The sequence below is a fragment of the Calidris pugnax genome, unplaced genomic scaffold (genome assembly GCF_001431845.1).
Source record: "Calidris pugnax isolate Ruff unplaced genomic scaffold, ASM143184v1 scaffold39, whole genome shotgun sequence".
NCBI lineage: Eukaryota > Metazoa > Chordata > Aves > Charadriiformes > Scolopacidae > Calidris > Calidris pugnax.
The window spans coordinates 3075714-3102057 of NW_015090828.1; the positions used below are offsets into that span (position 1 = coordinate 3075714).

Sequence of the window (26344 nt, forward strand, 5' to 3'; positions counted from 1 at the left end):
TGGCTCCTTCTAGCTGGCTCCTTTCTAAGCTGATGACCCTATTATTTTTTTAATACTGTTTAGAGCAGAATAAGCAAATATGAACAGGCTGCCTTCATAAGAAGTGAAGTAGGATCAATTCTTTGGTCCTGTAATTGAAGTGGGAAATATTCTTCTTCTAAATCTCTTCATCTCACACTTCTGAAGAGCCCTATCTAATGTTTAATTCATCTGCTGCTCAGACGTGGCGCAGTCAGCCGTAAGTAAGCACGTCTAAAAGGTGACCAGGGATTCACGAGTCCAAAATGGGAAATAACAACTTGGAGCTTACACAATGGGCAAGAGGTTCTATAATAATTGTGACCCTGTACCTTGTAGTGTACCTTCTATGTGTTATGACAATCCAGTCAGTAAACCTGAGCTCCATCCAGGTCTGTGTTTGGCTTTTTAAAGTTAGTTTTTCTGATGAAGGTTGTTTAATATATATAAATATAAATATATATAAATATATATATATATATATATATAACATCAGAAGCTATACATGTGGAAATGTCAGATGCAAGATACGCTCTAGCAGTTCAACAGCTTTTCAGTAGGGTTGTTTCATGTCTATATTTACCTTTTACAGATCTTCTGGAGTTTTCAGAGGATGCATCTGGTGTGCCTGAAGGCAATAAGAAATCCACAAATAAACAAGGTGATAAATCTAAGGAAAACACCAGAAAGATTTTTAGTGGGCCAAAGCGGGTGAGTAATAATACTGAGACCAAGACAAAGGTCTTACCAATTCTGAAGTGTTAATTAAAGTGTTTCTTCCTATAAATGTAACAGGGCTTTTGTCTCAGATTATATCTGCACTTAGATAATTTGTTGGTTTTTAAGGTTATATCTGGAAAGGTAAAACCTCCAAGTGCAAAATTGTTGTATTGATTATTGGGAATTTAACTTTTCAGTTGCAGGTCTGGGGTTGGACGATGGTAACACGCAGCCTAGATGCATTCCTTTCTAGATGATCATTAAAGCAAAGCACCGTTAAATGCTGTGTGGGTTGTTTTTTAATTTTGTCTGTCTTCTTTCTTTACTCTCTCAAGAAAGATCTATCATATTATAGGATTGAACCTTTCTGAAAGCTTCAAATTTGATATCGGTATGGTCTTTGTAAGCACAAGGGCCTTTATACCACGTAGAAAAATGAGATTTTCTTTTAGAGAAAAAAAAGTAATCCCCAATCCCACCCCCATATAGCCCAACTATGTAGTATTCAGCATGAATTTACCCCTTCATACTGTGAATGGAGCGTACTCATTTTGTTGATGCCATGTGTGGTTTATCTTACCTGTTGGGAATGGTTACTCAGTATTTTGAGGCTTTTAAAAAGGTGCATACAGCAAAAACTGGTTAGTTAATAGGTGCAAGTTTGCAATAGTGGGATCCATGTAATCTCTATTAAATGAAGCTTTTTTGACTTGATTGTCCAAGATAGCCTTTTCTAATGCTTAAGGCCTTTTCATATGTTTTTGGTGTAGCACATTCCCGTAGTCTGGTGAAGGGAGTAGCTGTCTCACCATTGTTGCAGACTAGAACTGGTATAATAAGAGAAAGAGGGAACTGGAGAGGGAAATGCACATGCATTTCTCCTTTCCCTTTGCATTCCTTAAGTTCTGCAAGACCTGGCAGTTGTATTGGTGTAACAGAAACTCTCTTTTGTATGTGTTCAGCAGTCTGATAGTTCTAAGGATTATTTTTTGAAAAGTATTTTTCTTTTTATTTTCCCTAACAAATTCTAATAATTAAATCTCATTCTAAAAAAAGGTAGCTAATTACTTGTGTTATGTGATAGTTTCACTTGAAGTAATTTTTAAGGGTTTTTTTAGTCTTCCAGAACCAGAAGATTTATTCTCTCCCCAGCTGTGTTGATATGTAATCATTTTCCATTTAAGAATGTGGATTTGTGGGTGGAGGAAGGAGGACAAATTTGTTTCATTTCTCAAAACACGCAAGGGAACGTTTTCATTTGGGAGGAACACATGACCAATAAGTAGTGCCAGTTGTGATGCCCTTTTGAAAAGAAGTATCACTTCTTGTTGCTTGGTGACTTTGGGCAGAATGGGGAGCCCTTGGCTGCCAACTCCTGCCTCGAGGGTTTGACGTTGGGCTATCGATAAGGGAGAAGGGTCTTATCAGAACTGAAATAGTATTTTTTTGAAGATGAGAGTTCCTCAGCTTCTGCTGATTAAATAACTGTTTTTTTACAAAATCAGCTTTCTGTCAGTGAACGTGTTACAGTAGATAGAGCAACGGAAGTACGGGGTATGTAAATTTAATGGTACCTTTTTTGCTGTATTTTTAAGCAGCATAAAACAGCTGTGGTGTTCTGGTAAATGTGGAATATCTTTTTCATGTTTAAATATTTTTATGCTTCAAATGCTATTCTGTAATAGCACTTTATGTGTTTATGATTTAATTTTTATTCTTTAAATACTTGAGGGTTTATAGGAAAACTTTTAATTAATTTTGAATGTATATATAATGAAATTATGTGGAAAAAACCTTACAGCAGTATCATCCTGTATGAGAGAAAATGGTTTCAACTCTAGAAAATTCTCAGTCGGGAATAAACTTAATTTGAGTGGGAAAGGTGAGAATTAAGCAGCGTTTTTGACCCCTTAGTGATATAATGCAGCTAGAAGTAAAAATTGCAATTTAGATTTTAAACTTTAATGTTCTCTAATCATACGGCTGCTACATGGAGTTACTAAAAAAGCTTGTAAAGCTTGTTTTGATGGTAATTAGAGACACTATAATTATCTCCTAAACTATAGATAGAGACTCGTAATTCCAGTTGTATCTTAAGGGAATTTTCATTCTGGGAATGAAAAAAACCCTACAAGTATTAATTTGACCATAACTAAATTATCTGAAAAAATAGTAATAAAAATATATATCTGAAACTTCTTCTCTATCTCATCACCCTTTTTTTTTTCTTGTAGAAATTAGCAGATGTAGTATTAATTATTTTCTGCTAGATGGGGATGTTAGAGGTATGGTGCTTGGCATCCCACTGAGCTGAAAAGCAAACAGCTCTGTTTCTCAGGAAGCAACAGGTGGTATTGTTAAACTTCAGGAGATCCAGAGAGCTGAAGTAATTTTTCCAGTCCGTGCTCAGCGGGACTCTGGCCCATGTTTGTGCTTGTGAAACCTGACCATTGTACTCTAATGGTAAAGTCCAGTTCTTGAAACTTCGAGCATATGTGTAATAAAAGATGACAGACATTGACCTAGTGAATAACAGTGTTTCTAAAAACTGCTTTTAACATAAGGAGTCTCACTGAAATCACTGACTATTTACACACGTAATAATGAGTATAAAATTTGCCGTAGCATGTACATGATGATAGGTATGTAAAGGCTCAACCAGAATTCTGCTTTTAAGTGAGTTTTCTCTTTATCCTGAGCCTGAGTTACAGGGGGAAGATTATGTTCTGTAGCAACATAATTATGTACTTACAGTACATAAATATTGGCATTACTTGACTTGCAAATTATGGGTGTGAAGCATACATGAGTAACATCTGCAAAAGTTTTTTTGCAGCTGTTTACAATTTTAATTCAACTGGTTCAGTAACTCATGCTCTAGCACGTAAGTCTGGGGACTCTCTGGGGCTGCAATATGCCCACCTGCTTAGTTTGAGCTTAGTTTCCCTTCTAATTCTCAATCATCATGTAAAAAATGTTAAGGTATACAAGAACTTTTTTGTTGCTATTGTCCAAATCTGCTTAGAATAAAGGCTTGAAAATAGAGACCATAAAAATTATTTCCTCAGATTTCTTGATCCTGCCCCTCTCACCACAGATTTGGCTGGAGTCAGCAGGTGAGGAGAATCAGTTTTTTTGTAGGAATACTCTGGAACAAAGTCCCAGTGGTCTTACACAAACTGTATGACTTCAAATAGGAATCTGGGGGAAAAAAACCCACTTATAAATGTAAGCTAAAGAGAACTAGCCTGTCCCCAAACTTAGTCTTTTGATTGATCAGTTCTAGAAGTTGATGACTGTGCCTGGTATTTTGTGCCAGATCTGTACTGTCAGTTCAGTGTTTCTGTTGTCCAGCGAGTCATTAAGGACCACCAGATCCTCTGAACTGCAAATTATCTGGGATGGCCCTCTGCTCTTAAGCTCAAAATGTATCCTAGTGACCTGCAACTCTGTGCTGATCCGGGTTCTGCCTGTGGCCATAGGAAGCCAACCTAGACGAGGTGAATACTGATTACCTTTGAATACTCTAAGGTAAGAATGCAAATAGAGTTGCAAATTGTAATTAAAAGGTATGAGAGCCTTTCAGCTTGAGGGGCCAGGGAGAGGGGAAAGACTTTAATTCTTCTGTTAGTGCTCTTCAGTGCTGCTAAGACATATGGGAGGACTTAACTGTGTCGTGTGAAGTGGGACAAAGGAGGTATAACAGGAGAAAGCACTGACTCTTGCAAGTTAGACATAACCCAGAAGCAGTCTCCATGTTCTGTTTTCTCAACGTGGCATGAAATTACAAGGTATTAGATGAGTGCTGTATCAGGATTATTTTCTTTTCCGTGCCTTAGAAAGGTGAACTTTAGAAACAAGTCATTTCTTAGATGTTGATATTTTTTGCACTGAGTATATTTCATAAAGTTTCCATGCTAGTACTGACAGAATGCAATTTAGCACCTATAAAAGACTGACATTTTCTTGAGAGGATAAAACAAACTTTTTATGATTGGTAACATGAGGAAGAAAGTACTGCCTGGATGGACAATCCACATTGGTGATATCATGGACTATTGTTCAAACTCAAAACTAACCTGAGTGCTAGTCCGTGGCTTAGTGACTTCTGACTATAGTTAAAATCGGTGCTTTCCCCTTAACTATGCACTTTTGCAATGAAAATTGAATGTTTAAAAAAAATTTAAACTAGTTTAAATTTTTTTTTTCTTGTTCTCTTGTGATGCCTGGAAAAGTTTCTCTAAACTCACCTGTTGAGGTCTTAGCTCTAGAAAACCTGTCTGTTTTGTGACTCTATATTTCCCCACACGTGCACCGTATATGGGAAGAAGAACATTACATCAGTGTGTTGGGTTTTTTTCCTCTTGTCACGCACATGTTGGGTTGTAGAGGAAGAGGTATGGGAAAACCTCTTGGCCACTAACTTGATTATTACGGCGTTTCATTTGTGCCACTCGCTCAAATACTGGAGCACAGAGTTTACTGTGCAAAGCACTTTCCTTGTTTTTAAGAGTGGCATTGCTTGAAAGCTGTTCCACTAGTGTGGAATGCCTTTGTGAGGAAAACCTGAGATCCTCTTACATTACGCATTAAAAAACAGCAACAACAACCAAAAAACCACAACCAAACCCCCTCCAAACCCAACAAAACCCAACCTCCTGCAAGGACTGGTTTTGCCTGAAAAGGACAAAAAGTACTGACAGAAGGATTTGGTGAAGCTGCCTTTGCTCTCCTTTTGCTCCACCTGCTCGCTCCTGTTTTCTTGCTCCTTCAGTCTCCCAAGGCTGTATATTGAGCTAAATGGAGGGACCCATCTGTCTTTTAAAAAAAACAACCCACTAAAAGGAAACATTTAACATAAATCTCAGTCTGGGTTCACTGGGAGACTGTAAACAATTGTATGCACTCAGTGGAGGGGACCAAAGAAGAGAGATTAAGTCGTCTTAACCTGGTTAAGTCAACATTGCAACTGAGAAATGCTCACTAAACACAGGCGGCGTTAGCAGGATTACATGCGTTACTTTGATCAAGTGACATTAATAGAGTTAGTCCTGACAGTAGTGTTGAACACATGAATGAAATCATTGCTGAATTCAGCCATGGCTTAGCCAACAGGCTGCTGCTCAACTCGGTATCAGAGTTAAAAACTTGATCCAGTCATAACCTTGTAACTACTTATCGCTTTTCATGTTTTATTAACTTTTTACGAATAACGGCTGTGTTTTGTGCCCAACAAGCTACAGAAATGTGTGCAGGATTTCAAAATGTGGTTTTTGGATGGATTAGTTGGAAGGACGTGTTTAATTACTGCTGCGTGAAGAGCACTAATTTCCAGTTATCAACTGCTGAAGCAGCAAAAAAATCCAAAACAAAACAACTTGTTTTCTTCTGTGTGACCTCAGTGTGATCTGCAACTGGTCCATACTTCAGTATTTATTGCATCTTTCTTGCCCTGTAGGCAGGTTTTTTTCCATGGGTGGGTTGTTTTCACTGAGTTGCCATTTTCCTGTTACAAATTTTAGGTGCTGAGAAACCGTCAGTCCTTGAAAATAAAGCTAACGTGTGATCCTGTTGTTCCTGATAGGATTTGCTGTAACACGAGTTTAAGGGTATAACCTGTGAGATCCTTTACAGGTTGGTGTGAGCTTTTTCCACTGGTGCTTCACACTGACTGGAAGAAGCTATAAATACCAGCCTGAAACAAACCCTGTGTCTAAGTTTACTTGAATTCCAAGACGAAATACTTGTACCTGATCTTTAAAAGTGTTTTGAAATTGAAGAAGTATGAACCCAAGCATGGCTCCTGGTTTGACTGAGTAATCTTACAGCTAATATGACCATGACGTGTGCGTGGGAGGGGAAAGAAACTAGGCTGTGCTCTGATCTGTAGTTTTCCACTTAGCTTGTATTATACTTTACAGTAGATGTTTATCAAAGACATCCTGCAAGTAGCATTTATTTTTGCTTGCCTGCACATGAGTCTGCATTTCCCCAGCTTATATTTTTAAAGATGTTAATTGGTTTTGTTTTTTTAGATTTCACGTATGTAAAGATTAATCTATCTTAAGTGCACAACCTCTGGCAGCTTTGGTTAATCATTTTTCCGTAGCTTATTTTAAGTAAATAGTCTTGGAAAAGCAACATTGGAAGTGTAAGTTTATGAAGAGTTGCTCAATCAGTCGTAGCCCTCTCCATCCATTTAATGGTAGGATCAGAGTAGACTGGTCAGGACTAATTTTAAAAAGAACTGTTTGTCTTTTATCTTGCATAACCTTTAGGAGAAGTGTCCTACCAAAAGAACAAACAGTTATAACAAAGCTTTTTTTCAGTGATGGGAAACTGCTGATACTGCACACATTGAGCTGCTATTTGCATCCTGATTTAGGATGTCAAAATTGCCCTTTTTTTTTTTTTTTTTAATAGGAAAGATGATTTGTTCACATTTGCTATTTTGACTCTGTTGAGGAGTTGAGCTGAATTTTGACAATCAAAATATTCTGTGAGATCTCTGGCTTGTCTGGGTTTAGCACTAAGCCAGCAGTCTGTTTCATCAGCGCTTTGACAAACAGTGGTGGTCAGAGCTGACAACCTGTGACAGCATGTTGCTGCTTCTGCAGTACATTCCTTTCATTTACTGCTTGGTGCTTTTGGCAGATGGTCTGCCCAGTCCTGAACTGAAGTGGGTTTTGTGGGGTTTTTTTGTCCAAAAATTATTTGTTGGAATGTTGCACAAGAGATGAGTTGTTCTAAGTGCTAACCGATTATAAACAGCATGTATGTTTTAAGCAGCTTTCATATTGCTGGAATAAAAATGAACTTTAAAAAATAGATAAAAGATGATAAAAAGTAAGAATAAATAGTAAATTTGTTAAAAACCAAAGCTTCATATTGATACAATTATTTGCCTTACCCTTTGCAAACTCAAGTGCTTGGGTAAGCATATTTATTTAATACTGGCTCCCTAGTGCTTACCATTTAGGGATTGTTTTTTTTTCTTCTATTATTACTGTAAATAGACCAAAGCCAATTCTTAATTTTTAAGTTAGTAAACAGGATACTAATCAGGACTGGCAGGTTTTTAGATTATTCACCTAATTTGAAGAATGAAGTAGCCCCTTGTAATTTTACTGAACTGAGTTGGGAACATAACACTTTGAAGCCATCTCAAGAGTGGAAGCGAATGCCTCGAGTTGGTCTGTTAGCTTCAAGATAATCGTTTGATGCTGATCAAAATTATTTTCTTCCCACTCCTTCATGTTAAAGCATGGTGAAGAAGGGTGTGTTCTGATAGATGCTGAGCTGAGATCCTTCCACTTGGCAAAACTGCTTCCTCGTCTGTGCCCCACGGGTGACTGTTGGTAGAGCTGTGGTGGTTGCGTTACTGGGAGTGTGTTTCTTTTCCTGTGCAATGTCAAGAAGGATGTTACCAGTTGAGCTGTAGCTCTGTGCTGAGAAAGGGAGGGATGCGAAGTGCAACGTGAAGGTAACAGGCCGTGTCCTCATAGAGACAAGAGGAACAAATGAAAAATAAGCCTGGAAATCCTCCCCGTGTGTACTTACACTTTTCAGTAAGTAGAGAAATCCAGTTGAATGGAAAATGTTTAATGTCACAGTGGAAACTTGGTGTTTTATACTTCCATGTCCTACTGGTATTAACTCTAAGGCAAGAAGCAAAGATGCATTAAAACATTTTTTGAAACCAGATTCTCTCTTGCATCTTTGCATTCCTCCCTTCTCCCCATGAATTACATAGTTCCTGGTAATTAACTCAGTGTTTTAGTAATTAGGTAACACAGGATAACTGAGTAGGGTAAATGTTACATTGCACAAGGCCTCAGTCCTGTAGAAAGCTCTAAAACAGGAAAAAACACTCAAAGAGATTAAAATATACCAGTTTCATTTCCCAGTGGCAGCTTAATTTATATGCAAATCAATATGCAAAATTGTCTTCACAGCTCCCATGTACTGTATGAGCGTGGTCGGTTCACTCAGCTCTGTCTGTGACTTTATGTGCTGGAACACGAGGGTGAAGCAGTTGGTGTTGAGAGCCCAATGTCCCCATTATACACGTCTAGAGATTTTTACTTTGAATTAGCTTTATTCTGATCAGCTTTAGGGAGTGCCCAGGAACAGCTGGCATGAGGTAGGTGCTTGCTGAAAGAGCATCTCCAAGTTTAGTTTCATTGGGAAGGAATCAGGTAAGCGTACTCGGAGACTCAGTGGTGGCAAACCACAATGTATTAACTGAGGACATCTGGGGAGATTTCTTTGAAATATGTTTTACTGATCCAAATGGCAACGCTTCTGTGGGTCTACATGCACACGTACCCCAACCATATGACCACTGGAATTTCATTGCTGTTGCAATTTTGTAAGGCTTTCTCGTTAATAGGTTGATACACTTTGAGTAGATTAGGATTAATGGGGGGTGGGAGGCGGGTGTGTGTGTCTCTGCCTTTCTGTAGCAACAAAGAGGACAAGAATTTTGTCTAACAATTTTTACAAGAATGGGTTTGTGCCACTACAGTTGCTTGCAGGCAGATGCAGGTTTTTCTCTTCTCTTGGTTGAAGTGATATGTTTCCAGTATTGCGGTGATATAAACTGTTGTACCCTGTCCCTTTTAATTAGGTTTACCGTAGGTTTCAGGCCAAATTAGTAACCATAACCATATGGCTTCTGCTTCTGAGCTGAGTGGTTTTGAGTACACTCAGTATAAGCAGCATACAGAACAGCATTGGCTTCTTCTGTTAAAGAAATTGAATCTCATGTTTATCAAACTGTCCTGTTTCTTCAAGTTAAATTTTCATGTTTCACTTGAATGTTTGACCATCGTCTTGTTCTGCCCTGGAGGCCTCCTTTTGAGCTTTGAGGAAGAAAATGCATTTTGCAGTACTTCAGAAGTCTGATGCAAGAAGAGCTTCAGGGACATTTTTTTGCCCCCCACTCATTGTGTTGCCCGCTGCCGATACTCTTCAGCCTTGGCTGACTAACAACCCGTAGTTATCTGGTGACGTGCAGGCATGATGGTTTTTGGGTACTGCATTAAATGGTATAGCAGCTCACGATTAAGTGGTCTATGGCACCCAGAGGTGATTTATTTGAACTAATCTGCTAGCATGGTCCAAATAATGGAGATCTGGTTCACGTTTTGAACACTGAATAAATGACTTGTTTCCTTCTGTTTTTTTAAACTGCTGTTGAAAACTGCTCTCTTATCTGGAGTCCAAATTAACTTTTTTTTGGTGTTTTATACACAAAAACTCAGCCTGTGCCGAGTTGATATTCCATCTTCCTGTTTTGAAGCGTAATTTCTCTTTCTTTGCTATGAATTGATGTTCATTCCTTCCTTTTTTCTTTATTTTGTTCTGTGCTGCATAACCTACATGCTATCTTTTTCCTGTTCAAAGACAGACATGCAGGACAGAGTAGAAGCCTTAATGATGATGAATACTGAGTGGTAAATAAGCCTATATTTTGGTTTATTGGCTTTTTTTGGGAACTTGTAGTTTAGACAAGCATCTGGCATACAGTCTTAATGAATGCCCTTCAGATATAAATAATGCATTTATCAGGGTAGCTGTTAAAAATGGTTTTGGGTTTTCTTTTGCCATTGTCTTCTACCTTGGAAAGTGTTCTTGCCTGCAAATAGCTGCTGTCTTTCTTGTTTTGCTAGTATTTTCAGCGTGACTCATGGCCCTGGCTCTTATTTTCTGCTATTCTTGTATCTGTGAATGGCAGGCAGTACTGCATCAGTATGTGCAGGGTGCCAACTCCTGAAAATTTCAGCTCTGAGGCTTTCAGGGGTGGGAGGTTAAGCATGACCCATAGTTTATGCCATTTGGAGATGATCTTATGAAACTGACAGCCCTGTGCATTTTATAAAATCCCTGGCATTCCTCTGGTTTTGCATCTGGGTTCACCCCTCAGAACCTCACGTGGAGTCCCACAGTACAATATGCTTTATACCCTCACTGGAATATTTGCTCTCTTTCAGACATCTATCTGTGTGTAAACAGCTGTCAGTTCTATACATGTGAAAAAAGGAAACTCTTCTGCTATTCAGCAGAAGCTCTTACAGCTGATTAATATTGCAGAACTTCTTTGCCTTAAGAACACAGGATTCAAAGGAGTGATGTGCTTCCACTTGCATCTATTCTAAGTTAATCTTGAGAGGAAGAATTCTTAAAGGAAAGTCGGCATTATTTGAATAATTGCAAGGTTGTCTTGTCTTTAAGGGAAAGTACATTTCTTAAATTACTGCTGCTTAAATATCACTATTGCTTCTGCAGGGAAGCTTGTTATCACAAAGATGAGTTGCCTTAAAAAAACCCACCAAAACCAACCAACCAAACAAACCCATTTGCTTTTGTGATCAAGCCCTTCTGAAAAGTCTTTGTTCACCAGCATTCGTTTGATCTTTGAGACTTTTCTTGGCTTCAGTTCTGTCACACAGTAATGTAAAGCAAGTCTACCTGGTGCTTACTGATTGATCGGTATCGGTGCAGTTTCTTTCCAATTGTTTTGGAAATTCATCTTCGTTTTGTGTGACAAGGGAAAATGTGAACGTTGCTTTAAGGAGTGGTTGTAAAGGAGGGATGAATACATCCATGAATACATGCCATGTCCATGTCTGTGTGGGCTGTAAGAAAGGCTCCAAAGTCCGTGCATGATGTGGTAGAACTGATTAGAAAATATTTCTTTGGAAAGCAGCGTTGGATTTTTGCAGGTGTGTTTGGTGGCAGAGCTGTGTGCCATCAGTGTGAGATGGGACACCACAGCAGATGGTAGGGATGCTGGGGAGCATCGCTTACTGTCTAATGAAGTGTTACTGGGAAGGCATGGAATCACAGGGGAAATTACTTTGGTTGAAAAGTGGAAGATACTGCAAGGGATAGTGGCTAAAACTAACCTTCCAGAGGTATTTGAGGTTTTAAAGAATTACCATTTTCAGTTACAGTTTGGATTCTGTTACAAGATACCTATTAAATGAGGATGTCCTCGTTTCTCAAAATGGGCTTTTATTGGTGGCATTACTTGATTTCTTACATAAAATGTGTCTTTCTTCTATACTGCATTGGTAGTGCCACAGCAAGCTGTAAAGTGCCTTGTCACAAAACACTTTGGGGTGCCCTAGCTTTTGATTTGGTAAGGTATCGAGGAAAACCAGGGGAGAAAGGCCCATTTTTGACTGTTTAATAAAAAGGATGCCATGTTTAACTCAAGAAGCCTCTGAGCCCTGAGCATTTAGAAGCAACTGTCTTTATCTGTGTGCCCTGTTGAACTCCTCTCTAAGCATCAGCTGCTGCTCTCTGCTGAAGAAGACACACTAATGCTGTGTGGACCTTTGGGTTATGCTGGCACAGCTGTTTGGATATTTGGATACATGACAGAGGTGCTACATTTTGAAAAGCCAAGACTGGGGACACTCCTGTGGCGTGGCCAGCAAGGACATGTACCAGGGCAGCGAGTATGGGGTGCCCTTCCCTTCAACTTGATAAAAATGGGAGCGCTGCAGCAGCAGCAGCAGTGGCAGAGCCTGCCTGGGTCTGTGCCCCCGTTTTCTGTGTCGAGCTGAGAGAAAGGCATCAATCTCAGATGCTGTTGTGTGAGGTGCAGCTCCCTGCAGCATCTCCCCGCTGGGTGCTGTCGCAGAGACCTGAAAAGCTTCTGCCCAGCATGTAGTTCCCAGACAGGAAATTCAGGCATATTTATGTATTTGTATCCTTTAAGCAGGGATAGAATACTATCTGAGAGCATAACCGAGTCTGGGACTATTTATAAAGAATATCCCCTGTTAATAGGACTTCTGGCAGCTGTAATGTAGCACACTGCTGTCAGAATTGTAGTGGTTAAGCTTCCCTGCAAGGTTAAGAAGAATTATGCATCAACTGAAACTGATACTAAATATATGCTGTACTTTCATGCTGGTTACTCGACACAGTGAGTTATTTCCTTGAATTATCCTGTATGTCAGGATATGGCACCCAGAAACTTACACCTTCTCTTCCCAATCTTAAGTATGTGCTGAGATAATTTGTGGAACAGTTGTGAGTAATTCAAGGACAAAAAAAATGAGTATCTAGAAAATATTCAGTGGTTCTTTTCCATCATAGACATTTGTGAAACATTGTCTCTTTCATGATTTAAAAAAAGCACATTTGTTACTAAGTTGTCCTTTCTTTGTTCATTGCAAACCCTGAATCATATTCTGGGTAAGAATCTGCTTCTCAGAAATGTATAGAAGAAAAGAGAGTTAACTTTTTAACCATTTTGTCAGCAGTTAAATTTTTTCAAATAAGGATCTATACGACACCATCTTCCTATCTGTGGGCAGAGATGTCCTCTTGCAACTGTAGCACCCTGAACTTAGAACTAGTTTTTCAGTTTAACTTTTTGACCTTGGTGAGATTGTCAGGAAATTGGGCAAGTTAGTGCTTCTGTTGCTTGGGAAAGCTAAAAATTGAAATTATCAAACCCCTTACTTCGGTATTCCTACGTATGGCCATGGTGGCCACATGTGGCCACTGAAGGACTTTGTGTGTTCATCACCTGAAAATGGATTATTTAAAAGAGCTTCCTTGGAAAATGGATAAAACTGTTAAGACGATGGCCATTATGTGTTTGTTGCTGAATGGTACATGAATGCTGCTTTAAAAAATAATTAAAAAATCCCGCTAAGTTAAGTTTCTTATGACCACATCAAAGCTCGCTGGGAGAGAAAGAGGCTTTTCTCTTGTCTGGAAACTAAAATGATTTAGTGCTTGACGGGTCTTTGGGGTTCTGAAAACGTAGCTGAGGCTTTCATTCTGCTAATATTCTTTGAAGTTTGTTTTTTTTTTTCCATTTTCCCCCCATGTTTAAAATGCTATATAAGTGCAGGTGAGGAGGTATGTTTACAGTTTACACAATATATGGCATGTTGGAAAATTGGGAAAATTGTAATGCTTTATTAGTATGCAATTGGATTGGTAAACTAAGTCTTTGCTTCCTCTAAGAATCACATTGTATTTCCCCAAAATTCAAGGACAGTAAATCTTGATGCTTTTTTATTTGCCTTGACACATTTTTGAGCAGGAAGGAAAAAAAGGCTTCTTAATTTATTAATGCAGATTAAGGCATTTCATTTGAGTGTTTTCTATTCCTGCAAGCATCAAAGTCTATAGCAATCCTACATTTTGATTCTAAACTAGTCATATCTTTCACTGATGGGGTGTTTGCTGACATGTTTGGGTTTTGTTTTTTTTCCCCATAGCTGTCTGGTTTTGTCTATAGGAAGGTTGCAGGCCTTTTGTCTTGAAGTAGAAACACTGAAAAATTCTTGAGGTACATATGTATTATGTCTTTTGCCATTTGAAGGGGACTGTGTGTCTTTAAAACCATCAGATGCTTCATAGTCTTTCAGGTTTTCTGCTATGTACAATATTGAGAACTTGTGTTTGTGGGAAGGCAGAAGGGGGAAAAATGAACTTGTTTGGCTACATTATTACTACAGTAATTTTTGAAGTATATCGTTACTCCTGGTAGATTTGCTTAAAAAAATAACTTCTATTTTTATCTTCTAGTCTCCCACAAAAGCTGTATATAATGCTAGACACTGGAACCAGCCAGAATCAGAGGCTCTGCCAGCACCACCGGTTTTGAAAACTCCCAGTGTCCCCGTAAGTAGATGGTTTGTTTCTTCTCAAGTTTAGTAAATCTCCTTTTGAGATTCATTGATATTTTTTGAAACACAAGTTCTTGATATCTGGTAATGTCACAGTAATTCAGAACGAAATCCACTTTGTGATGTGAGCCATTGGGTATTTGACAGAAAAGAAATTGTCAGTGGAAATACTCCAGAATGGGATCTTCCATGTCACTTCATTGTACAGATACAAAAAATACTTCAGTCAAGTTACGTTCTCTAGCCTGCTGAAGTTAAACTTTCTAGCAATGAACTCCATTTCATCTGCTCTGAGAAGCCTGAGCATTAACTTGCTAATACCCATAGAAATCAGCAAGTTGAAGGTCAAAAAGGAAAAGCTTAAAAAGAGCTATTTTGTTTATTTTTCCTTTCTAATGGAGTAAAGTATTGTGAATTGCTGACTTGAGTCTTCAGACACTATGAAAGAAACAAAATTTTCTCTATACAGCCAGAAGTGCAAATATGAACATTGGATATAACCATGTCTACCAAAAGTAGACAAGAGGTGAAAATTGTTCTTGAAGTAACTTGTTTTTTCAAAAATCAGTTATTGTTCTGGGGCTAAAGGTAATTGTTTAACTCTTTTGAGACCCTGAGAATTCAGTGTTGAGTTTATATATGTGTAAAAGTTGTTACTGGTCATTCTAAGAGAGCATTGTACATTGTCAGTAAACTTCATTTTGTTTGGTGCCTTGCTCACAGTTCTTGCCCGAGAACTGAAAATCAGAAAGTAGATGTTTTTGCAGTGATAGGTCTTCAGCTTTTGTTGTTGTCAACAGTTTTAGGGGTTTTGAGGGTGGGTTTTTTGGTTGGTTTTTTTAAATTCCAGCTGTGTGTGTTGTTCTGATCCTAGTTCCTCTTTGATTTATGGTTGGTTTTGGTTGCATCCTCACAGTATTCTGAACTGCCTTTCTTCAAATTTACCTGCATTGCCAGGAAAATGCAGATGACGGGATAACCAGTACTGCTAGTGTTTGAGGAGAGAGCAGAAGTTTCAGTCCTGGATTACTCATAATCCCCTTCTTTAATTTAAGTAATGTGCATTTGAACAGAAGCTTTTGTTGCTTACTGAATCTTTGTATTGATACTGATTTTTGTGAAGCACTCTGATAGCTAAGTTAAAGGCAGATTTTGTCGGAGTCTTCTCAGACAGACTCTGAATATATCCTCTTCAGGCTGGGAGAATGTCTGCATGATTCATTCATACGCAGAAAAAACATTTTGTCTTATGTCAAACTTCCACTTTGTAACTGGAACCATCAAAATATTAATTCAGGAATATGGCAGAGGTTTGGCTGAACAAACCAGTTCAGGGAATTCATTTGTATCTGCTCCCCGTGCTGCACCTGAAGTTGCTTCACTTTTTTTAACCTTGATTTACATGTATGATGAAGAGTTACAAGAGAGTCCAAATGGTCAGCAGTAATTCCTGCACCGATGATCCTGCCTCTTTAATTTTGGTAGAATTTTGTTACCTGAAGATCTGGATAACTTTGTCTTAGATTTACAGTGGGAAACCCATAGTGTGCAAACTGCTGATGCCAAGTACTCTTTCATATGGCCTCTCCAGGATCCCTTGGAATTTGCTTTGAAGGGGAAGCCATTAACCAAGACTTGGATGAGATACTTCAGTGGATCTCCTCTGTTCACAGACTGATAAGATCAGAGTCCTCCAGTCTGTGCTCTAAACCAGCTCTTCAGGGTGGTTTATTAGCATTTTGCCACTGGAGCCTCAGTGAGCAAGTACTGAAGTGCTGACAGTGATAGAGGCAGCATGTAAAGAATAATCCATTAATAGAGCAGGTTGTTTTGGTTCATATTTTAATTTTGACTGTCAATGTACAATGCACAAGAAGGCTCTCAAAATATCCCCTGTAGTGAGTTACGATTAGTGCATCCTCTGTGCCTGTGTATTAATTCTGTATCTTTCAGTCACACTTGAAAAAAAATCTCATTTTTTTTCTATGTAAGGAAACTAAATACATGATGTTACTTAGAGACTGAGGGTGAGTAAATGACCACTGGCATTGGCACTTGTACATTTAGAATATGGCATTTGGGGGTCTCTTGCCTGTATGCCTTGTTTTCTGTAGCTTGTCTTCAGATCTGAATTTGTGCCAATTTGAAGAGAAGCTGACACTTAAGCTTCTAGTAGCCTCAAACTAATACAGAGGAGTAGGTTGAGGAGAAACCTGTAATACTTGCCCAAGATGGCTGGAAACTTGTCGGTAGCTTTTCTAGATCTAATATCAAGTTCTCTGCTACCTGTTGTAAGTTCAGGATAGGTTTTGCTGTATTTTGTGCTATATGTTCCTAAAATACTAACAACACAAATATGAATAAGGCCAGTGTATGGAGAATAGCATGAATTTCTAAGAAAGTGCTCTGCCTGTTTGAGGCATGTACCATATCTCTCTTACGTCTCTGTGCAATTTTTTAAGGTGCTACAAAGTTTATATTGGTAGTCTTCTACCTACAGGCAAAATAGAGTTTGGAGTATGAGGCTGGAGAGGTGGGGTTTGTGACAGCTGCTCCCTGAGCGTGGCAGTTGAGTAGCCCCCAGTAGCCAGAGGTGAAGGCGATAAGCAGGGTTTTCCAGTTGAGGCTGTGTTGAGACAGCAGTTGCTCGATGCTGTGCTTGTCTCCAGACCAGTGCAGTGTGTGGTGGTTCAGTAGAGCGACCAGCTCAGTCAGTTGCTCAGAAGCTCCAGTGTGAGGGGGTAAGATACTTGTAAATATCAACAAATAAGTGGTTTTAAACACTGAACTTGGTTTGTTTACTTACCCTAAAGCTTAAGGAACCAGTGTAAAGGACTTCTTTTTTTTTTCCTTTTTTAGTTTCAGAATTCCACTGGAGCTTTCCTGACTACTTAGAACTGGTTTTTGTATTTAAAAAGGCATATAATTTCTGACTTTTTTTTTTTTTTAAGAGTAGGTACTTTATCACGCAGCTTAGGTACCTCTTGGTAGTGTAAGGCAAGGACTGAATAGTCCCAAAATGTGAGTTTGACAATTGCACACCTGTACTGTTTCCTGATGTATTTAGTGTATGTTTACCTTCTCAAAACATCTGCCCATTTTAGCACTTTCTTATTAATAGGTAAGGCTATCTTCAAAGGAGGCAATTCATAAAGATGATGGAGTTTTTAAGGCTCCTGCACCACCTCCCAAAGTGATAAAAACTGTGACAATACCTACTCAGCCCTATCAAGAGATAGTAACTGCATTGAAATGTAGGAAAGAAGACAAAGAAGTAAGTATTCTTAACAAATTTTTAAGATAAAGAATTATTGGTAAACCTAAGTACTGAAGGAACAGTGTCAAAATGAGATCTGGCTTTCCTATTAAAGATAATATTTTTATCTAAATAGTTGAATGGCCTTCGTTAACTTCTTAATGTTTCCTTGCGCTCAAAACTGAGTAGTTTTTAAACTGTGCTTGTTAAGGTTATAATCAATCCCAAGAGCAACTTACCTAGGTCAAAATATTTGTCTCTTCCAGTTATACACTGTTGTTCAGCATGTAAAGCACTTCAATGATGTAGTGGAATTTGGTGAAAATCAAGAGTTCACAGATGATATTGAGTACTTGCTAAGTGGATTGAAGAGCAATCAGCCCCTAAACACACGTTGCCTTAGGTAAGATATCTTAATATAAAACACTGAACTTATATTTAAAAGAGATGCTGAATGAAATATTCATCAATGAAGTGACCGTGCTTTAAAATGTTGTTTGGGTGGTTACCTGGCACTTCTGCTATAAAGGATAAAACTTGACAAGAATCATCAAGATAATACATTGTCAGTAATCAAAAGTAGTATGAGTAAGGAGATGAAACAGAAAATTGTGCAGTAAGAGACGGCTTCAACACACTTGTCTCCTTGCTATTAATTAAAAAAATACTTTTTGATCACTTCTCTTTCTTTAGTGCAATCTTATGTGCAATGTCTGTTCTGTTTTTAATGCAAAATTCAATTCTAAAATAAGAACCCTAAGGCTGGAAAATTTGCTGGCTATAATCTAGAACTAAAGTAGTACTGAGACACTGCTTAACTCCAACCACCTGGTCTTCATCCTTTGTTGAGAAATAACAGCACATTCACAGGAAGAATTGTGGCCTCCATGTTAACTGGAAGCTTCCCTAAGTTGTCTTGAACTAGTCATTGCACTCTTAATAAAAGTTACACATTATTGTGATGTTAGTATCAAAAATACCAGGCTGGTTTTGAAAAAGTTTGTGACTTAATATTGGTGTCCGTTCGCTGGACATAAAAGTAATTAGAATGATATTCTGTAACAATATAATAATTTTTTTATATGTATATTTGTAAATTTTCCTTTCTGTTTAGCAAAACTAAAAAGGTAGAGAAGAAAAACTTGAATCCACAGAGACAGGTGATGAGGACGGTTTACTTGAGATTTGACTGTGGATGAGAAAAAGCTTTATACGCTTTTAAGAGAGCTATTTTAAAAATTTATTCTTTGTGTTCCTCAAAAACTAGCAAAGAATATCGTTGCTGGAATATAAACACAAGAAATCTATTATGCAGTTTGTATGTGCATTATGATAAGAATAGATTAATACCATAATGACAGTTTAGGGGTGTTTTTCATATGGAATGCACATGATTTGCTTGTATGGACACCTTCCTAAGATCTTAAACTGACTTTTACTTTCCAATTTTATATCATGGAATGTAACTTGTATAAACACCATAAAAATTTTTTCTTTCAGTTAACAAATTAAAAGAAAAGTATTTTTCCAAAGGAAATCAATGTGTAAGGATAGGAATAGACGTAAAAGAATCAGAAACTGGTAGGTAAGCTCTAACTGGTGCTGTTGTGATTGGAGACAGAGAGACCACTTGTGCTTTAAACACCACACCATAGGAGTCTTGATAATAAGATTCCTCGGTACTCATGGAAGGCTTGATTGCAGAATCACTCCCTCATTAGTCCACATTTATAAGCAATGTATTTTTAATAGCCTACATGTTGAGCTGTGCTAGAAATGGCAGACAGCTTGCTAATAAAAGTAGGGGAAGACTTCCGTTTCTAAAATAGAACTGTTATGCTGATCACTGATTAGACTAATATATTTGTCAGATTTTTCCTGAAATCTGTAGTGTTTCCATCAACCAAAAATGCAGCAATAAATACTAAAAATGTTTGGTTTTGCATTGTAAAAGTATTGCCAGGCATAAGTGGGACAAATCAGTCAATTAGTTAAATGTTAGATGGCAGTGGATGCTCACATTATTATTTCTGACAGTACCTTGACCCATAATTAGCTCTCCTGTGCCTCTAAATCAGAGCTTCATGCTTAATCCATACGCTCACATTATTATTATTATTTCTGATAATACCTTGACCCATAATTAGCTCTCCTGTGCCTCTAAATCAGAGCTTCATGCTTAATCCATAAACGTTTTACTTTCAATTTAACTATTTGAAATTATTTCAACTTTTGTTTGAAAGAAGCAAGGTCAGGGTACCCTTTCAAATCCTGTTTTTAGCCAATCTTAAAATAAAGCAGACATAGTTTGATGCTGGTAAGCAACTCTTGAATAACGAGCTGCTCTGCTCACCAATTACAAACTTGCCTTACACCAATTTTAGAAGGAACATCCCAACAGTTTGTCAGGCTCTGAGGTATATGGTCGGTCACGTTTTGTAGGCTTGTTTATCTGCCTTTTTTGTAAATGTGTTCATTTTAGTTCTAATCCAGGATTAATTTTCTCTAGTGTAATCAGCTTGGCGACAAAGTGCGCCATGCCCAGCTTCCGAATGCATCTGAGAGCACACGGGATGGTAGCCATGGTTTTCAAAACACTGGATGATTCCCAGCACCATCAGGTATGGATACATTGTGTATTTCATTAAAATTTAATGATACCTGTCATCTTCCTATAAATTTTGTGTACACATAATTCAAGGTCAAGCATCCACTGTTGTGTGCATCTGGCATCAGTGGCTCCATTTTAGAAACCTGTAGTGAAATTAAAAATAAGAGCACCTGTGCTCTAATGACAAATTCCCCTTCCGCTGTTTGGAAATCCTTTTAAAAAACCATTTAAGCTTTTTAAAAAAACTGACTGTGCTTTGGATTACTACTTTATATCTTCTCTTAAGCTTTTCTAATAGCTTTAATTTCCTTCAAATGCAATACATTTGAAAGAAATCCTTTCTCTTTGTATTAAAGATGGCTTTAAGTGCTCATCTCCAGACTTGCTTGTATGTGAATTATTGCCTTTTCTGTAGCTGTTGTGCTATTTTTCATGTCCTGTGCTTGTTGTCTCGAGCAGTGCTGGAGTTGCAGTTGTAGGATGCCTTGAGTATGTGCAGTGTGCTATGGTAGATCTAGGAAAGGTGAATTTTAACTCCTTAAGGTAACGTGACCCAAGAGTTAAAAACTAAAGCAATTTGGGTTTTCCCTAACTTCACAAGTTCAGTGCAGCTGTGACAGAAAACACTTCTTGCAGGTGATATTGTTTCCCCAGTGCTTGGAAACGATATCTCTGTGGGGTGTCCCCTGAGGGATCCTCACAAAACCTGAACACAGGAAATGTTACTTGAAGTGGGTCGTAGATAAGTATATCCAGTCAGGATTATTACTTTTATTTGATAGCTCTGGAAGAACAACATACAATGCAGAAGGAAACTGCACCCACAGAAATAGAGATTTTAAGAGGTTGTATTTGTCTGTGGGTGGGGGAGAAAGCTGTAGAGCTTTAAGTAACTAATTTAGAATAATCACTTTTTTTCCATCTCCCTCAAAAATTAGCAGTGGCTAATGGTAAAATAAAGGAGTCAGGTTGAACATATTTGTTATTTTGTGAGCTGTCAGTATAGCGCCAAGTGATACTAGAAATAAATAAGTATAGTCACGCTGTTTAGGACAGTTGCCACCCGTGAGGTGCAGGAGCTCTGCAGAGGATGGCTGCAGTTCCTTGGGAAGCCTACAAGCTTGCTGGCTGTATTTTTGGCTGTCTTTTAAGAGTTACCAGTATTCCTTCATTTTCAAAAGAACCAGCGCATACAGTTCAAAAGAAAATTGCATGCTATTATTAGTCTGCAGTAACAAAAAGCGTTGATTATATTCACTATTTTCAGTATATTTGATGAAATGCTCCCTTTTGTCAGAGGGGGGAAAAAAAGTAGTTAATGATTTAATATAGTAACAGTGCATTCTTGGTGCAGGTGATACAGTATTATAAAATTACTGATTTATCAAACTACTGTTAATAAATGCTAAAATATATGCTCTACCTGCTGACAGTTTATGCTTCAATAATGACCTTCTCTGTATAAGCTTCCTGTCTTTTTATACTACCCTTTCATTCACTGATTATTTCACTAAAATTTGAACTTGTTCAAAATGAATAGAAATCTCTGCACAAAAACTCAGGCCAAAGTAACTCAAGAATAATAAATCACACTGGGCTTTGCTTGCATGGCTCAAATCCATTTAAGATAAAGAAGGACTAGGGAAAAAATACAATTATTTTGTTAATATTTTCTTTTAAAGTATTTTGGAGATGGGAAAACTGCCTCAATGACATTGCTAACGGAAACAAATACAAGGATATATTGCATTCATTGTCCTGTTATAATGGAGTAGTCTGAGAAAGTAGAGGACTCTTATGTTTCCTTAAGAACATAAAGTAGCAGTTGCAGAGGTTGTTTTTTTTTAACCAGCAAGGAGAACAAAATAACCAGTTATCTTAATGGAGCTATGCCCCAAAATGTTTACATGGAAGTTTCTTGTTCCACCAAATTTTTCTTGTATGTTTGTCTTTAAGCTTCAGTTTCAGTTTTTAACTGACTTTGTCTCTTCAGCTGTGCCCTAATGCTTTTGGAATATTAATTTTTAAAATAAAAACTGTATTTTCATGATAGCTGTCAGCAGTTAAGCTCAGAAATGTGGTTTTGTAATGTCTTCAGCATGTGAATAATTAAAAAAAAAAAGTGCATTAAATGTAGTGCTGAACCCTAGAAAATAACCATCTGTTCCCACAAGCTGGAGTATAAATAGAACGAGCAAGGGAAGACAGGGATGAGAGTGGGTGTAAATGGTCTGCCCTTTCTGGAGTCTGTGTTCAACTAGGATGTTTTCCTGAATTCTGTAAAAGTATGGAGTGCATCTCCATAGTTAGATAAGCCATGCAGTTTCTGTCTAGAGCAAATTCTATTTATTTTACTTTTATTCTCCTCTTCACATTTGTTTGGAAGCAGAATGTTTGAAACATCTTGAGGAATAGAACAGGGTAAAAAAGCCCACCCCAACCCCAGCTTCACTACTGCAATCCGTAAGGGTGGGGTTTTGTGGGTTTGATTGGGTTCTTCAGTTCTTTTGTTTGGGGTTTTTCAGGATATTGATCAAAAATGAGTTGTACTAACAATTTTTCCCTCGTTCTCAACTCGTAATTCTGTGTATGGTAGGGCATGAGAGAACTTCCAGACAACGTGGTTAACTGGTTTTAATGCTTACAGAGGATCAGAGCAAAATGTAGAGCTGCTGTATTCAAGCTTAAAGCAATTTGCCTGTAGGGGTGGAGAAAAATGAATTTTAGAAAACCCGTATCAGTGGGATGTAGCTGAAGCAGGTTTGTCCCACATTGGAAGCACCGTTCACGTTTGAGGTCCTTTTGCAACAGCGCTATTTTTGTGTTGCATGTTTGGAGGCGTGTTGGCCTGATGCCTTCTGCATATGTGCTGTTGCAAGAACCTGGTTCTTGTTACACGTACCTGCTCCACTCCTTTTTGCTTTTCCTGCAGCCTGAAACCTTCTGTATAATATCAGAGTCCACTGCTTGGGTCCCTTCTGATCACATTTAAGTGTCATAAAACCTGGGTGGAAGGTCTGAAGAGAAGCGTTGGCAGAGCTGATGTGGAGGGAGAACCATTGCTGCTTAATAGGAAGTTGGTTGGATTGCGAAGAAGGGGCCTGGGGCAGGCAGGGGCTCGGTGCAGAGGCTACAAAATGAGCGAGATTGCCCTTAACAGACTTTGGAGTATCTGTCAGGCATTTCTGAGCAGTGATCTAAGAACAGCCCCCGACTTTCTGAAATGCCTTCGTGTTGGCAGCAGAGATCATAAATTCAGCAGTTTCTCTCTAACTGCTGCATCATTTCTAGGTGATGGAAACTCCTTTGGGAGTTAAGCATATTTTTTTTACAGGAAGCTCACCTGGATAGTGCTGGTCACTAGAAAATAGTTCTTTATAGACGTTGCTTTATTAGGACCCCCACTGGCTGAGCAACGATTAGCGGTGTAACCTTCGGTTTCTCTGGGGTGCTCTGATGGCCCGTTTCATTAACTGCTATGCTGAAGGAACAGAGTCTTCTTCCAGGAACCTGAAATTTCTTACAGTTTAAACCACTTAGAAGTAAATCCAGAGCAAACAATTTCTATAATTAAGATGATAAAATTGCAAGGTTTATTGGAGAAAGTTAATTGAAATTAAGGGAAAATGATGTGTACCCTGTCTATATAGACAAGCCACATAGATTGCTTCCTGTCTTACAGCTGACAAGGCTGGACTAATGATACTCACAGCTATGATTTTATTTTTTTTTAAACCAACCCCATGTCTCGAGGTTGTGTTCATGAAAGGAGACACAGACTTGGAAGCTCTTGCTTCCTTCCTTCAGTATTCCAAATGCATCTTTGGTAGTTAGTCAGATTAAAGTCTTTATTCATCTGAGGGTTTCCGTGACTCAGACAGAAAGGAGTTTTACCGTAGCTTTTGGTAGGCTGTCAGCTGCCTAATCCTGTTTGGGAAATGCTGATACTGCTTAGTATGACCAGGTATGATTATCGCTTGGTTCTAAAATAAACAGAAGCAGCTAATGATTGCTTTGGTGGTTGGCTGAAGTCTAAACAAGATGTTAATCTGCTATGACACAGACATTCTGCTCTTCCCTTTTGAGCTGTACAACATTCACATCCCAGAATTAGTTTGTCTCCATTTTTAATTTACTTTATACAGAAAAAAATGGAATAAATGCATGCAGCATGTTGACGCTTGAGAGTTGAACTCAGCAAGATGCACACACACGTCCCCACACCCCTCCAGCTCTTCTTTCCTCCAGATATTGTCAAAGGTTTCTGAAAGTATTGTTCCCAGCACAGCTCAATTCTCCATCAACATTTCTCTCTACCGTAACTGGGAGCTCAGCTGGACAGAAGGCTCTCTTGGTGCTGTACTTACCAGCACTAGGGACGTGTAGCTTTGCTTTGATCATTTGCCCCTTCCTGACAGTCGCCTTCTGCCTTTGCTTTTCTGGATCCTCCAGAAGATGAAATTTAATGCCTTCTTGGAGAAAAATTAAATATTGTTTAGCCAGTAAGAGGTCACTATGCACCAATTCTGTGTAAGAGAGGGATAGTCAAGATAGTAATGTTTACTTGTTAAGGACTGATGGAGATGAGGCATGGGGAAGCTGGTTTGTACTCTGCCTATTTCCAAAGAGCGGAATTCCCCTGGAAAATGGATGTGTTTGTGCTGGAAAGGGTTGGGTAAACTACTGACTGAGAGACCTGCTTGGCAGAATCGGAATGTGTGTCACCAGGCTCTTCTTTTTTTTTTTTTTTTTCCCTTCTTTTTTATTCTTTTTTTCCCCAATTAAAATCTGTCCGCTGTCCCCATGCTGTCTATTTTCTGGTGCTTTCACCAGCTTATCCCATCAAACCCGAACGCTCACCTGCCTTGCCACGTACCCTGTTCTTTTTCACTTTGTTTCCCTGCCATCTGTCTCGTCTGTAGCACAGTGTTACTGGAGGTACCATTTCTTATTCTGCCTGCAGCACCGAGTCCCTTAAAAGTAGAAAACCCTGCTTTCCTACTAGGGCTTTGTAAATGTATTAAGTGATTTATGTCTCAGATGTATTGGTTGGGGGAATGCATTAGTGACTTGCTAGAAGTAATCTATGTACAACAGTGAGTACTCATGCAAGTGCTGGCATAGATTGGGACTTGTCAGGTTTTTTCTCTCATAAATATTCATCTTGCTTATTAAAAATTGTAAAGGGTCTGCCTAACATGATTACTAAATAATAAATCTTTTTTCTTTCTTTCCTTTCCGAACCCAAGAATTTGTCCCTTTGTACAGCAGCTCTAATGTACATCCTGAGCAGGGATCGTTTGAACATGGATTTAGACAGAGCTAGTCTAGATCTGATGATACGGCTTCTGGAATTGGAACAAGATGCTTCTTCTGCCAAGCTGCTGAATGAAAAAGACATGAATAAAATTAAGGAAAAAATTCGAAGATTGTGTGAAACCGTTCATAACAAACATCTTGATCTCGAAAACATCACGGTGGGTATCATGCTTTTATTTGAAAGCCTTGGCAGTAGTGGAATGCTTAATAAAATGGAACTTGTAAGCATCATCTTTATTCTCATCTCCCAGCTGAGGATCATGACATTTTGTCTAACTTCTGTGCATATATGACTGCTTTGCAAGTATTTCCTTGAAATTTGAAATTTGCTTTCCAAAAGGCTGTTAGTATGATAAAGTTATGATGTTCTTCAGCTGTCAGATTCACCATTCGCTCCTGCTAAAGGTGGCTAGTTAAAGGTAGCAATTAAAAACAAGTAATGCTTTAAATAACCATGTGTTATTTAAACATGTGTGTTAATTAAAGATGACATTTACATTATTTGACTCTTTTTTTGCCTAAATTTTAACCAATATACATTCAGAAACAATAGGGGTCTCTATGTGGGACTAAGAGTATAGTGTGTTAAATTGAAAATGTGGTGTAGGTTCTCCTGTTAAAAAAAAAAAAAAAAAAAAATTAAAATCTGTCCTACAGAAACTTATTTCTCTGTGCCCCAAGTGTGGTGGCAGATCTGTTCATTACCATAAATGTGGATGAAGTTTTTTCCTTCCTTTCTCAAACATACTTGCTTTT

General features: G+C 38.3%; 1 protein-coding gene across 3 annotated transcripts in view; it reads left to right on the plus strand.

The window, feature by feature from the left end:
- Window positions 1-26344, plus strand: part of WAPL (WAPL cohesin release factor) — a 67512-nt gene that overhangs the window by 27276 nt on the left and 13892 nt on the right. For 2 of the 3 annotated variants that reach the window (XM_014940365.1, XM_014940362.1), the window contains exons 4-9: window positions 611-729; window positions 14302-14397; window positions 17524-17676; window positions 17925-18061; window positions 20168-20279; window positions 25519-25746. In XM_014940365.1, the coding sequence (XP_014795851.1) occupies window positions 611-729; window positions 14302-14397; window positions 17524-17676; window positions 17925-18061; window positions 20168-20279; window positions 25519-25746 (845 nt within the window). The remainder of the gene's footprint in view (window positions 1-610; window positions 730-14301; window positions 14398-17523; window positions 17677-17924; window positions 18062-20167; window positions 20280-25518; window positions 25747-26344) is intronic. The other variant, XM_014940364.1, reaches the window with a different exon arrangement.